At 53.7% G+C, this 14814-nt stretch overlaps 1 protein-coding gene across 9 annotated transcripts in view; it reads right to left on the reverse strand.

The window, feature by feature from the left end:
* The window catches only part of SFSWAP (splicing factor SWAP), a 70098-nt gene that overhangs the window by 18243 nt on the left and 37041 nt on the right, over positions 1-14814 (reverse strand). For all 9 annotated transcript variants that reach the window (XR_010407377.1, XR_006793068.3, XM_064578181.1 and 6 more), the window contains 2 exons: positions 9653-9883; positions 8457-8647 (listed from right to left, as the gene is read on the reverse strand). Coding sequence is in view for 7 of the 9 variants with exons in the window: in XM_064578181.1 (XP_064434251.1) it covers positions 8457-8647; positions 9653-9883 (422 nt within the window). In the remaining 2 variants the exon portion in view is untranslated. The remainder of the gene's footprint in view (positions 1-8456; positions 8648-9652; positions 9884-14814) is intronic.

A 14814-nucleotide genomic window follows, 5' to 3' on the forward strand; every position in this document is an offset into this window, starting at 1 on the left:
ATAATTTTTAAACAAGACCTGAACTAAAAGAGGTCCTCTTTGATTTTAAGAACTCTGTCAAAAGAAAAAACCTTCCTTCTTTCCTTCCTGTATCTGTGTGAGTTGACAGATGTTAACTAAACCCACTGTGGCCATCCCTTCACAACATACCTCAGTGACCGTGCCGCGGACCTCCCACGCATGGTGCTGTGCGCTCAGGAACACGGGAAAACACGGCTTGCACAGCAACCCTTACCCAGGCAGCCTGCGGGCACAAGCCAGTCTGCACGTGCTGATCCAGCACAGTCCTGCTCTCAACACACTGTCCACCATAAACCCCTTCATCCACCTGACACAGACACAGAGGGACGTCCTCTGCATCCCCACGGCGGGAAGGCCAGCATGCGGACCCAGAGACGGGGGGCCCATCAGCTATGAGCATCATCCAGAGCAATGGCAGTTCTAGCAATTTCTTCTGAAGAGCATTCACCCGAGTGTGCACGCTGCACACCAAGGCCCCACAGCACACCCCTATGGACCGACTACGACCTGGACACCACCCAAACGACCCTCGGGGGCACTGGTTCCACGTGGCGCGCCGGACAGTGAAACAGCGCTCAGCCTTTAAAAACGAGGCAGCAATCCCATGTCCGCTGACACTGACATTGTCCACGTCACAGTGTAAAAAAAAGAAATGAGTTCACAAAAACAAAACAAACCCCAAACCCACCCAAACCTGAACCTGAATCCCAGCCCACGGGCTACCTGCCTTTGTCCCCGAGAAAGGTCACTCCTCAATTCGCTCTAAATGACCACACAGACCGCGAGATGCACCGCGACTCTGCACTCGGCATCATGGGCCTCCAAGGACTCAGCTGGGACACTCGGGATGAAGGGAGTCAGGTGCTGAGCCTAAGGGATGGGTGCACCTGCAGGGCAGGGCTGCGGAATCCTGCAACTGCTCCCGTCCTCTTCTCGGGTCCCTGTGGTCCACGTGGACAAGGCCCACTGGACAAGGGGACAGTGCTTCCTGCTAAAGCCTCGCTCACCCCTCGGCCGTGTCCCTGCCCCCTGCCGTTGACGTTCACGGCGCTCTCTCCCACCTGCTCTCCCGTGAGCAGAGGCCCAAGGGGGCATGTGTGCAAGGCAGCAGGGCCGAGATGCTCAAGAACACCACGCCCTGCTCCCAGAGCGCCGTGTCCCAAGAGGGTTCTCCCCCCGCAGTAACTCAGTACGGGAGCCGGCAGGAGGAGGGCAGAGACCTCGTCCTCCCTCCCCAGCCTCCACGGCGGCAGCGCTGCGAGCTCATCTCTAAGGGTCGGCCTAAACTGGCTCAGGGCGCCCATCTCAACCCCAGACAAGAACCCACCTGCGATGTCTGGGAACAGCCACTTCAGCTATGGCACTGGGCAAGACTTGTCCGGGCGCACACACCATACACGGCACTCTGACCGAGCGCAGGAGGCTCCAAGGCGCTAGAGGCCGGAGAAGGGGAGGCCGCCCAGCCCCGCCTCATGCCGTGGGCACAGCCCTGGTGTGCCGACTGAGGGGGAACTCCACGCTGTGCGGCAGGAAAGTCAGCTTGGGGCAGCTTTGAAAACTCCCAAGAAATTAGGGACACATATTGCAAGAAAGGTGAGACGGAAGCTGGGAAGGAAGCCAGCACGCGACCCCCCTGACGGGGCCCGGGGCCCACGTGGAAGCCGAGTGAGCGTCGGAGCCCCCAGTGGAGGGAGGACAGCCGAGCCGCCCCAGGTCCTTCCTGAGCCCAGGCCCGAGACTCCCCGGGAAACCCAGATGGACCCTCCACCCTGCCCAGAGGTCTGCTCCGGGTTGAGTGCAGAGAATCCCAGGGCTGCTGTCCCTCTCAGACTCTCCCTCTGTCCCTCCACATGGGACAGACCCGCGGCACTCACCAGTGACACCCCGAGGCACTCCGAGGGGGCGCACACGGCACCCGGGCCATCGGGCACCGGGAAAGGCTGCACGCCAGCCTGAGACACGGAGGGCGTGCGGTGGCTCACAGGCTGCGCTTCTATTTACCCTTTTACTGCCAACCTGGGGACTCCATCTCTGAACCTCGTACTGTCTCTCTGCCTTTATTCCAACTACTGCCCGTTGTTAGCGACACCTCACCCTGGCTCCACTTGAAGAAACAGGTAATCAAACCAACATTTTCAAAATAGAACTTGTAATCGAGTCACTTATTTATTCTAATAAAATGATTATCGTTCAGAATTAAAGTGAAAATCAGCAACTGTAGGGACCTTTCCCTGACTGACTTAAGATGATTCATTGTGATGACCTCAGCTTATGAGTAGCAAGAGAATATTTAAAAATCCAGCAATTAGACTCGAGAACAAAACAATAAAGGGTAACAAATACCACCAGCTCAGTCACTGTGACCCAACAGCTAGTCCCAGGGCGCCGCCCCCGTCACGTCTGAAGCTGAGCAGCTCCGTGCACTCGGGAAGGCAGAGACATCGGACCCTCCCACAGCCCAGTCACCATGCCAGGGCAGGGGAAGGGCAGGCTCGGTCACGACCCTCATGCAGGCTATGCCTCCGCCTGTGAGCAAGTGTCGGCACCAAGCTCAAAGACGCACCACCTGGAGATTTCCAGGCCATGCCTGTTCTGCACGGCCAGGACGGCGGAGGGGAAGATGTGCTTCGGGAGTTCCAGGCGCAGGCCCGGGGCTCTGGCCACACAAACACAAGGGCAGGGTGCCCCAAGGCCTCGCAGGGGTGCTCTCTCACTCGCTAAGGGACAGGTGTGCATCACCGGCCTCTCCAACTACCCTGGAGGGATTCCTGCTACACAGCGAGACAGGATGGGGAAATTCAAGGAACACCGAGGGAAGTTTCTCGTGGCCGCACAATAATGACGTGGGCCATAAAACCGTTTCAGGCAAATGTAAGCAAGATGTCTGGACGAGTGCGGTGGACACCTGCCCCCTACTCGTGCAAATCCTGCCTGTGAGGGCAACGGCCCTTTCCGCCCCTCAATCCATGAATTCCAGAGGCAGCTCACTCTACCTAAGCAGGAGACAGACCAGAACAGTCCACCTCCCTGGTCGTCGTGCCGAGGGAGAAGCACACGAGCCTAGTCAAGCTGTCCAGGATTTAGGTCTGAGTGGGCGATGAGGTGAGTCAGGGGCTGAGGATGCAGCCGGCCAGGGGACACGGTGCCTGGAGATGGATCCTTGAGACACCTTCCGAGCCCCGAGTGGGCTGCACCACCCTCATAGCGCAGAACAGGAGCCCCACTCTCTACTGGTTTTGCTTAAGCCACGTGGGGGCAGTGGGGTCGGTTTCTGACCCATGCAAAGCCTGACTGGTACAGCAAGCCGGACTTTCAAACCATTAGAAAATAAACTCAGTACCCAACTAGCTATTGACTCTGTACTTTGCTGCAACGATGGGAGTGTTCTGTTCCTACTGCCCATCCACGGCAGTTAGCTATTGGCCACATGTGGCTCCGGGACACCTGAAATGTGGCCACTATGACTAAGGACCTGAATTTTGAATTTTCTTTAATTTTTTTTTTTTTTTTAAGATTTTATTGATTTATTTGACAGAGAGATAGATAGCGAGAGTAGGAACACAAGCAGGGGGAGTGGGAGAGCAAGAAGCAGGCTTCCCGCCGAGCAGGGAGCCCGATGTGGGACTCGATCCCAGGACCCTGGGATCATGACCTGAGCCGAAGGCAGACGCTTAACGACTGAGCCACCCAGGCGCCCGAATTTTCTTTAATTTTTAAAAAAAGTTTTATTATTTATTAGAGAGAGAGAGAGAAAGAGAGCACGAGCAGGGGGAGGGGCAGGAGCAGAGGGAGCAGCAGACCCCCCGCTGAGCAGGGAGCCCGACACAGGGCCGAGATCATGACCTGAGCTGAAGGCAGACGCTTCACTGGCTAGGCCACCCAGGCACCCCGATTTAATCTTTCTTAAGTTAAATTTAAATGACCATGGGTGGCTAGTGGCTACCATATTGAACAGTGCATACCCTGAAAACACCTTTGCCCATAAATGCTATTTCTGGCTTAACCAGAGTCTCCACTGCCTCGCTAACTTTAATGGCACGTACAAGTGACCTGGAAGACAAATCTTGCCTGCGGCTCCCCACCTCCCCACTCTGGTTTCTGAAGGCGCCTGGCAGAGCCCTCTGCGCCCGAGATCAACAAGAGGCTGATGGAAACGCCTGAGGGAGGCATGGCCATGGGTGTGCACGCTGACCAGCACCAAACTAGCAGAACTGCCCTTCTGGGCTGGAATACTAATATTCCAGCAAAAATGACCAAAGCACAAACCACCATGGGAGGAGGAGGGGACACGGGTTGGTCTGAGTGGCGTTGGGGAGAATTCAAGGAGGAACTTTGGGAAAATTATGACAGTATTTAAAAACTTACTGCCCCCAGTTTAGGGACACTGGGAGATGACACTAGTCAGTCCTTCGATCACAAGGAAGTATCTGCCAACAAATTAGCACAAAATTAACAACTATTACGTCCTGCTGTGAGAAAATGAATTGCTCAGAAGCAGATGAACATGTACTTTAAAACAATCTCATTTGTGAAATAACACTACATCAACTATAAAAATGGGATAATTATGCATAAACCTCAAGATTTTACTATGAGTTTGACATTTCAGACTCTGAAACACATCCTGTGAAACTGCACGTTCAGGGACACCCGGGTGGCTCAGTGTTAAGCATCTGCCTCCAGCTCAGGTCATGGTCCCAGGGTCCTGGGATCGAGCCCCGCATCAGGCTCCCTGCTCAGCAGGAAGCCTGCTTCTCCCTCTCCCTCTCCCCCTGCTTGTGTTCCCTCTCTCACGGTCTCTCTCTGTCAAGTAAGTAAATAAAATCTTAAAAAAAAAAAACAACAACCCGCACGTTGGAATCTCTGCTTACTGCCTGTCGGTCCAGGTCCCGCACGGCACCTCTGGAGCTGAGCGCCCAAGCTTTTCTCTGCATGTCCTACTGCGTGGGTGCCAGCCACTGCCTCACCCGGTCATCTATGTCCTCACGCCCTCCCACCCGACACAGTGGCCACTGTGTTCCCGTGGAGCTGCCCCTCCTCGTCAGCGTGCCCTCTGATTCCAGCAGGCAGCTGCGGCACTGCCACCCCAACCGTGCCTTCTCCTGCAGACCCTCGGGGGCGGTGCTCATCGCTGGGGTGGCGCCCACCTCCACCGTGTGGGGGTCTTTCGCGCTGGAGGGCCCTCCCTATGTGGTCATGTCCCAGCATGACCAAGGTTCCTGAAGCCTGCCTCCCGGAGGCCCAGGCATCATCCACGTGCTCGTCTTCTCGGCTGCCCTGCATGCTGCAGGACGGTCCTGGTGGTCACATGCAACTGTGTGGTCACTGGGTAAGAAACAGGCTCCTCGTTCATCTTCCAAAGTGTCTTGGTGCCTTGAATACAACAGAGGCTCAACAAACACAGGCTGATTTTTGTTCTCATCTCCTTGCAAACTCTTGCTGGGCCCACAAACTTGGCAGGGTCACTAACCTGAACTGCTGCTCTCTACAGGCGGTCCTGAAAGGTGCTGTTACCGTGCAAACGATCACGTGATAACGCAAACGGGCTCAACTTTAAGACCATTGCTTTCTCTTCATTTTGAATCAAGAACATACCCCAAAATGAGACGTGTACGCAGATTTCTGAGTACTACTTATGGACACGCTTTTCTGTATCTTACAGACTGCTCAACAACGTACTGTCCGTACCTGTCCACGTCGACAAACACGCCCCACGATGTGACGTGAGGTTGTACCCAATTACAGAAGACCCCTCTCCTGACACGCAGGTCGGAGGGGCCGACAGAGGGGGCGAGGTGCACGTGGAACGTGCTGTGTACTGCAGGTGGCCTTTGCAGTGAGTGGAAAGGTGAGGGATTTGGTGACTTGCACCGTGTCCAGCTCTATGCTCGTCAAACCGAAGTAATTCCAAGTCGGGCAGGCCATGGTGGACAAAGAGGAAAACCATCGGCGAAACTGGTCACAAAGAGCCATCACAAAAGAGGTCGGCAGCCAGGAAGACATGAGGGGGGACCAGGACGCCATGCAGCCCATAAAAAGTCACCCTGTATCAGGACACTTAAAACCCGTAAGCGAAGCAAAGAGATGTCATCTTTCCACCTGTCAGACTGACGAGTCAGGGGCTGGTGGTAGCCGGCTCCGGCAGGGGTATTTTCATACCCCCAGAGAGAGACAAAAATGGCCACAATCGTGTTAAGGGCTCACTTAGCAGTGCCTGAAATTTAAAAAGCATTTCTACAGTCAGGGATTCACCCCATGGCTCCACACACTGAAGTAGTGCACGAGACCCAGGAGCAGGGTTATAGCGCTAAGACCCGGGGGCGGCCTGCACGTCCGCCGTAGACTGGGTCAACCTTAGGGCTAGTAGCAGTCCCTCGTCCAATAAGTACTCCCTAAGCACGAGTGTTGACGGGCACAGGGAAGAGCTCTTCCGGAGGCGAAAAGCCCGACATGCCACAGTAACGCACCGGGCGTGGGCCTAGGAGCGTGATATTTCAATCTACACATGGAAATAGGTTGTTTTCCCTTGAGAATACACAAGAACTAAAACGCAGTATTCACATACCATGGGGTATGATTCAGCTTAAAAAACGACATTGTGACAGGTGACATAGGCTGGTCCCGGAAGAACCAATACTCCACCTCCACGAGGCCCTGAGAGCAGCCAGGCCGATGGCCACGGACGGCGTGGGCTCCAGGGGCCCCCCGGCCAGTGGTTCATGGGGCAGAGTCTCACTCAGGAAGATGACAAGGCCCTGGGGGTGGAGGGTGGTGACGGCGGCACGTGATGCTCAGTGCTCAGTGCTGCTGAACGGTGTGCTCAGAAAGGGTTAAGGTGACAAGTTGTATATATGTTTATTTCACACGATAAAAACTGAAATAAATAAGGACTCCATAGGAATTGTGAAACAGGAACACACGAGTAGGGAGGCCTGCTTCCTCCTCGTCCGCGCCTCTCCCCTGCACGTGGACGGTCTGCGTCAAGCGCACGCACCGCTGTTAATCAAAGTCAAAGCAGATGAGCTGTCACAAGCTCCAGCCAGGTTTTGAGCCAGGCCTTCTGAGGGGCGTCCCTACACTGCCCTGCACAGGCGGCTCACACAGGCTGGGGGGCCACACCCCAGCAGCTCCCGAGCCCCCACACCCGGGTGGGCAGGGCGGGGGGACGGGTGTGTCAGCACCTGTGAGTGGAGTGTGCACAGCACGGCCCACGAAGGCAGGCTGACCTGTCTCCGGAAGCTGCTTTAGGCTAAAATACTTCCCAACTGAATCTCCTTTATGACAACTGCCAACGTAATTAAAGGATTTTTGTTTCAAAGCAATTAAAGACATTATTACCATCTGCTACTACCATCATGTTTTTGTTGAAATAGCTTAAGAATTACAATCCCTCCACTAGATGTGCAAGAAGATTGACTCAGTGATTTAAACAAGAAGCACCAACACTCATTTCTACGTACGTATGACAGATTCAGAACACGTGCTTGAAAACAAGAAACGTGGGAGACGCCACCCGTGGATAAACAGGAAAAAAGCCCAAGTTGAAGCCTATCTTGTATTTACAGGGAGAGGATTCTGGTAGCTGTGAGGAGGCAACACAGCAGACTGGGGGAAACTGCGAATCAACGATGAATAATTCCGGCCGCGACCAAGTTTCCACTCAAACACGACGCTGTCAGGAAATACAGATATGACGACGTAACATCACCGGCTAAAACAGCTCCGTATGCAGATGTCCACGAGCTACACCGTCCACTCCACGTGCACACGGCCTCAGAACAATGCAGGCCACGCACACAGCCCACTCCGAGCCGCAACCATCCCAGGGGAGGCATGTCGGCCTCTGCTTCTCCCTGACTGAGCCCCAGACCGGCTCCTGACGGGAGACGGTGGGCTTGGCCGGCAGCAGGAGGCGGGAGCCCGGAACTCAGGGTGAGGTTTTCCTCGGGAAAGATAGACACCCCGCAGGTACGTGCAGCCCAAACCCGTTTCGAGTCACAGCCCTAGACTCTCAGAGATGTCCACGTGATCAAGAGCACGGGGCGCCTTCTCCATCACTGGGGAAGGCCACTACAAGACAGGCTGGGGACAGTGGAGAAGCCCTGTCCCAAGCCCGGGGCAGGGGAGCAAACGTGCAGAGGGCTGGTCACGGAATTCAAGTACTGGTGTTGACATGGACCCAAGCCGTCAGTGCTCTGGCCAAGTGTGTCCCCAGGTGGATGCACGTCCCTCCCGGGAAAGCCCCCAGTGGCCTCATGCGCTCTTGGGAGCAGAGGTTCCCGGCCCGGGGTTAAAGGTCCAAGTCTCTGAGACCGCACCTGGCACCTGCCTCGGGTGCTTTGATGGTTTTGACCACACTCTCCTGGGCCCCCTTGGGGCAGGAGACCCACACTCACCCGCTTCTACACGGAACGCGGATGTGGACTTTAACTTACCTCCACGCTGAAAGGATTTTCCTCAACTTTTCCGACTTCTGCTTCTGGCAGAGGATTTTTTAAGGTTTGCAAAAATAAAGCTGCTTTCCTTTTACGTTCTGCTTGAAGCTGTTTCTCCTTCGATTCCTTAGACGCCTGGGCCAGCTTCTCTCTGGCAGCAGCTGCAAGTCGGTCCTCCAGCTTTTGCTTTGCTTAAGGAATAAACAAAAGACAGCGATGTTTAGAACACGTGGTATTTTATAAACACCTTGCTATCTTAATTTTCACAGGCAGAAAAAGGGCCACGAAATACAGTGCAGTTGTTCTAAAATGTGACCCAAATTTCAGGATAAACAAATCAAATTGAATTTTTAGAGAATTAGTTCAAAATGCGTATTATTAGTATTTCTAATAGTTCACCTTCAGAATCAAAGTCAGAAGGTTGATGGGATTCCACAGCAGGGAGAGCTGGAATCATGGAAACCTGAGAATGGCACTCATCCCCAGCAAGGGATGCTGCATTACAAGGTTTACTCCAAATGATCCGACGCATTGCTCAGTTACGGCAGTCGGTGCGGATTCAGACTCACGTGCGGAGCCGAGCCTGCTGAGAGCAACTATGCACGAGGCCAGGTCTGAGTAACCCATCCTTCTACAAATGTTGCTTCATCCGTGCGTGCATATACAGAAAAGCAGCATACAAACCCGGGGAGAACACACAGAAGCTGCTAATGCAACTACTTTAGTGCAGAACGCAGTGTGTTCTGGAGGAGGGGTGGGAGACTGGGGGGTGCTGGTGGTGTTGGGGGCAGCCGGCGGCCTGGCCAGGACCCAACCTGGGCCTGCGTCACCTTGAAGGGTCTGAAGGCTCTGCAGGCAGACCGCCTCACAGAAGGGCATCTCCTTGTTTGGTACAGGACCTGAGCCGGGAACACAGGCTGAGCATTCGCCCCAAGGCGGTGGTCAGAGCGCAAAGGCCCCCCGCCCCCCATGAAAGCACTGTGGGCAGACTCTAGAAACAAACAAGCTGCCGGGGGTCCTGCGTCTGATGCTTAGTGAAGAGCAGTGCCCGCATGCTCGACACCCCCACCGAAGCCCCTTGGTTCTGGTGTCCAAAGACTGGAGGTCCCAGTGGGCAGTCTGCACTGTGGGCTTAGTAGGTTAACCTTGTGTTTATGTACTTTTTCTCTCAAGAAGTTGAAAACATAATGACAAACCTTGCTTCGCTTCTAGCTCCTCCTGGGTAAGTTGAGGCCGCTTCTCCTCAACAACTACACAGGGTGGGGTAACTGCCGGGTTAGTGTTTGTAGCACTACTAGAACTTTCTTGGCCTTCTTTGCCTTCTTCATCATCATCACTGTCATCATCTAGCTTAACACGATTTTTTTCCAGGGGAAGTAGATCATTTTCTTTGGCCTTGATTGCAAAGCTTATTGGAGCAAATGAAGCTATTGAGAAAAGTGAAAATGGTGATACATTTTTAGGTACCTGGAAGCACAGAGCAGAAACCCTCACAGGCCCCACCATCCACATGAGCATCGGCTGGCGGGGCAGCGTCCCGAGTGGAGCCACATCTTACGCAGAGGGAGATCCTAGGGGCAGCGGCCTGCGCCTGTGTTTTCAGAAGGGGCTGTTGAAACGCACGCTGCACGCAGGGAGGCTGGGCTGGCTCACGGGGGGGACCCCATGCACGCCTCACCAGGGACGCAGGCACTAAGGGTGAGTCAGGGTTGCTGCGTTTGTAAAGGGTCAATTCTCCTTGGGGTTTTCCTTCTTTTTCTGGGCTCAGCATATGGCTGAATTTGCAAAGGTCAAACAGGCATATGATGCGACTCCACTATAAAAAGATATTTCTAAAAAAATCCCAACCCTATAAAGTAGCCTCTTCTTACAAAGCGAAGGTTACTGGGCCCAGTCCCTTACTCAGCAAACATCGTAACAGGCACCTACTTCATGCGAGGCATCATGTCAGACCACTGCTGTCACAAAATCTTAGGTGGTTCCGTGTTCTCCCCAAGAATATTTGAGAATTTTAACTTACGAGAAATACAAAGGCCCAAAAGGAAATAATCTTCTTCCCCGTACCCCCCCATCCACTCAGCACGCACTCAAGAGTCCGCTGCTCTCTTGGACACTAGGGTAAAGGTGGTTCTTTTTTTTTTTTTTTTTTTTTTTTAAAGATTTATTTATTTATTTGAGAGAGCGAGAATGAGAGAGAGAGAGAGTACATGAGAGGGGGGAGGGTTAGAGGGAGAAGCAGGCTCCCCGCCGAGCAGGGAGCCCGATGCGGGACTCGATCCCGGGACTCCAGGATCATGACCTGAGCCGAAGGCAGTCGCTTAACCAACTGAGCCACCCAGGCGCCCCGGGTAAAGGTGGTTCTTAACGACACCTAATCGACTGTACTAAGGTACTTCCCTTTTAAAAACCATGAATTATCATTTAATGAAAGACATCCAAGTAAACCACAGCAAAGGGAAATTTTACAGTGCAGTGCACACCAGCGAACTCTGAGAACGCAGGAAGGGCGTTCTGGGTAGGTATGCTGCTTTTGGATGTGCTCGACATTTTCCGTAAGAAACCCGGCAGGTTCCAGCAGAAGGGGCATGTCTGTCGGTGACTGCACACGGGGAGGGGTGGCCCAGCTGGCCCCTCAGGGTCCCACGATCAGCATTTTGCGGCTCCACAGCCACGCAAGCTGGAAGTACGTAAGTACCCCAGATCTCTGAAACATAACCACCTTTTGCCTACAATCACCTCGAGCCAGAGCACGCCCAGATGCTCAGTGCTGGGAAAAGCACAGTTGGTAAGTCAAGCGGAAAGTCAGCGTCGCACCGCCTGCGCCCCCGTGTACAACAGACCCCGCCCAGAGGCCACACAGGGGTCACAAACACGGTCTGTTAGGAGAGTCCACGGTAACCACTGTCCTGTGCGTGCGTTACACAGTCCATTGTCTGCAGGCACGCTACATCATCTATGGCTGAAATGCTACAATGTTGGGGACTGTGGGGCGGGCGGCAGGGGGAGCGGGGTGGTGTGCTCATCACAGCATGCTGCGTCTGTACACCCTGAAATTTTCTGAGAAAAACAAGTTTAATATTAACCCTTTACTGCCTATGGTAATATGATCTCTAACAAACACAGGCTCAACTGAACTTAAAAGGCAAAAAAATCACTTAAATGTTAATCAAAATTGCTCACAGACTTGGGGCTACAGTATTCTATCTCAAGATAACTTTAATGATTCTTAAACCATCTCTTCCTCCAAACAGAAAAACCAGCCATCAACAAATGTCATATTTTAAAATAAAAGCTTCCGGAACACTTTCTGTGCTAACACAACATTTGTAAGGACACTTGGCATTTACGCGTGTGAAACGAGGCCAAAGAGCACAGTTACTTGACGCAGACGCTAAAGCTAATAATTTAGTAACGGAAGGGAGCACCGTGACAGCCCGCGGGCCTCACCTCGCTAATGCGCAGCCTTGTCAGGGGTGCTGCTGGCCTCCCTGCTCACAGACGGGGAACCGAGGTAGTCACTTCTCCAGCGAGCTGAGCCAGAGAGCGGAGGACGGGAAACCTGCCTTCGTGTGAGGGAACCTACCCTGGATCCCCTGCAGCAAGGATGCGCCCCGGCTCCGGCCCCGCCTCCATCTGCAGGGCCTCCGTCTGCCGGGCCTCCGTCCGCGCGGCCCACCGCTGCCAGCCTCCCTTCCCCGGCCTCTGCCTCCCTTCCCCCGCTTCCGCCTCCTCCAGCCTCAGCTCACGGACGCCAGCCTGGCCTCTCTCCGCCCCCCTCCACACCTCTGCAGGTTTCGTATCCTGTGTCCACAGCCTGCTCACCCTGGGCTGCAGGGCGTGGGGCCAAGGCGGCTGGGAGCCAGGCCCGAGCGGCAGTCAGTGCATGTGGAGGCGCCCACAGTGCCCAGGCCTCCATTTTCCGCAGCAGATGCGACTCCATGGATAAGGGAACAGGCTCGTTACTGTTGGCCTTCAGAAGTAACCACGTTCTCTACGGAAAACTCTGAAGCCGCCGGCGGACAAAACGGAAGACCAGCCGTAGCGTAGACGTGAGGAGGAGCCGCCCGCACACACGTGAACGGGGCCACGCCAGAGCATTAGGACCTGCTCCTGCAGCGCCGTGCCATGTTTCCGGGTCAGCAGAGATCATTTTTAAAAACCGGAGTATTGTCTCTTGTTCTGGACGCTCCAGTTTATTTCAGTTTCCCACGACCACCGCCGAGGGTTTACTTCTAAGAGCCTACGGGCCTGCGGTGAGCACCCGGCCGGGTTGCCGGGCCGGCCCGCAGGTGTCGGAGCGCGAGCTGTCCGCGGGGAGGCTGGTCTTCTAGGGGCCGCGCCCTTGCACGCCTGCAAAGACAGCTCGCGTCCCCGCCGCCCGGAGCCTCTCCCTCGCTGAGCGCTGTGTTCAACTTGACTGATTTGGGAGGCAAAAAACAGCATTTTGTTAATGAAGATACACTTTAAAAATTTATTTACTGACCAGCTACTTGTCTTCTTTTGTGAGTGATCTGCCCGTGTCCTCGGCCCACTACCCTCTGCCGCACTGTCTTTTCTCAGCGGGCGCTGAGCTCTTCCCACAGTGCGCACAACTCCGCTTCTCCTCTTGCCGTGTGAGCCGTCTGTCACTGAACTTCGTTCAGGGCCTGTCCCCGTCAGACCTCCTAATCTTTCCTTAGGATTTAGGGCTTCAATTTTTAGAAAGTCTATTCCAACTCTTAGATCATAAAGAAGAAATTACCTTTACTTTCTTCCATCTTCATGGTTCTTTTTTAAAAAAAGATTTTATTTTAAAGAGAGAGTGTATGTGTGCAGGAGCTGAGGCGGCGGGACAAGCAGGCTGTGACCTCAGCGCGGAGCCCGACGCAGGGCCGGATCCCAGGACCCCGAGATCACGACTGGAGCTGAAATCGAGTTGGCGATGCGCCAAGCAGGTGCTGCTTTATGATTTTTTTTTTTCATTTAAATATATAATCTGCCTGGAACTATTGTTGTCAGATGTGAGGCTGAAGTCGTATTCGTTTGTTCTCTGTAACGGGGGGCCGGGCTTGCCGACGTGAGTTACTTTTGCACTGAAGAAGCTTCGCCGTCCACACTGCACGACACGCCGGTGCCTGCTGGGGACCTGCTGCCGGGCCCTGGGCCGCCCCGCACTCCCACGGGCCTTGGGTGGCACAGGCTCCTCTTTCCTGTGGGAGCAAACCTGACCCAACGCAGTACTTCCAGTGGCCTGGACTTGGCCGAACCCGTGCGTGTCCCCTAAGTTCTTCCAGACCTATACGTCCGTCACGTCCATCACACTACCTCTTCTTGACACGACAGTGGCAACTTACACTTTCCCAATTTTTTCAGTTATTTTCAAATTCATTCAAATTTAGGGTTATATGTATTATTCCTGCGCACTCTGAAAATCTGATTTTCTTCACCCACCGTATGCTGTGTATCCTATCCGCCTGCACAACAATATGCTTCACTGGCCTTTTCCTACATCCTCGCTGGTTCCGGCTCTGACATGTACTGTTCCCCCTCTCCTGCGTTCCTCAGATGCGTTTTATGCTTTCTAGGTTCTTCTTCTTCTTCTTTTTAATATTTTATTTGTCACAGCGAGAGAGGGAACACAAGCAGGGAGAACAGTAGAGAGCGGGAGAAGCAGGTTCCCCGCGGAGCAGGGAGCCCGACATGGGGCTCGATCCCAGGACCCTGAGATCATGACCTGAGCTGGAGGCAGACGCTTAGCTGACTAAACCACCCAGGCGCTCCAACGTTCTAGGTTCTTGAGCCGAATGCTTGTCACAGGTTTTCTTTACCAACATTGAGCATACAAAAGCTATGTAAATTTTTGTTTGACAATTTTGCTGTATTTGACAATTTTTTGACAAGAAATATTCCCATTGGGGGTGCCTGGCCGGCTCAGCCAGCGGAGCGAGCGACTCTTGATCTCAGGGTTGTGAGTTTAAGCTGCATGTTGGGTGTAAAGATTACTTAAAAATGGTATCTTAAAAAAAAAGAAAAAGATTTCTTTGACTCATTATTTTGGAGTCTTGACGCGTCTGAAAGTGTCTTTGTGCCCAGAAACATCCAGAATACTTTTCATTCAGAATTCCAGACACACCTTAATTACCTGGCATTTATTGCTGCAGATGTGGGTCTGACGTGCCAATCTGCCTTTCCTCCGCCCGGGGCACAACCTGCCCGTTTTTCTCTCTTGGATGCTTTCCTGCACCTCCACCTCCTCCCTTGGAGACCTGAAAACAATCTGCAGCCCATCTTTGCACCCGGGGTGATTTTCAGGCTTTCAGTGTATTTCACCGTATGGAGCTTGTTCCTAGGCAACCCCTGCAGATGTGCGCTGAGCAGC

This window comes from Mirounga angustirostris, unplaced genomic scaffold (assembly GCF_029215605.1).
Source record: "Mirounga angustirostris isolate CCGP_5_RB_7025 unplaced genomic scaffold, mMirAng1.0.hap1 SCAF_14, whole genome shotgun sequence".
Taxonomy (NCBI): Eukaryota; Metazoa; Chordata; class Mammalia; order Carnivora; family Phocidae; genus Mirounga; species Mirounga angustirostris.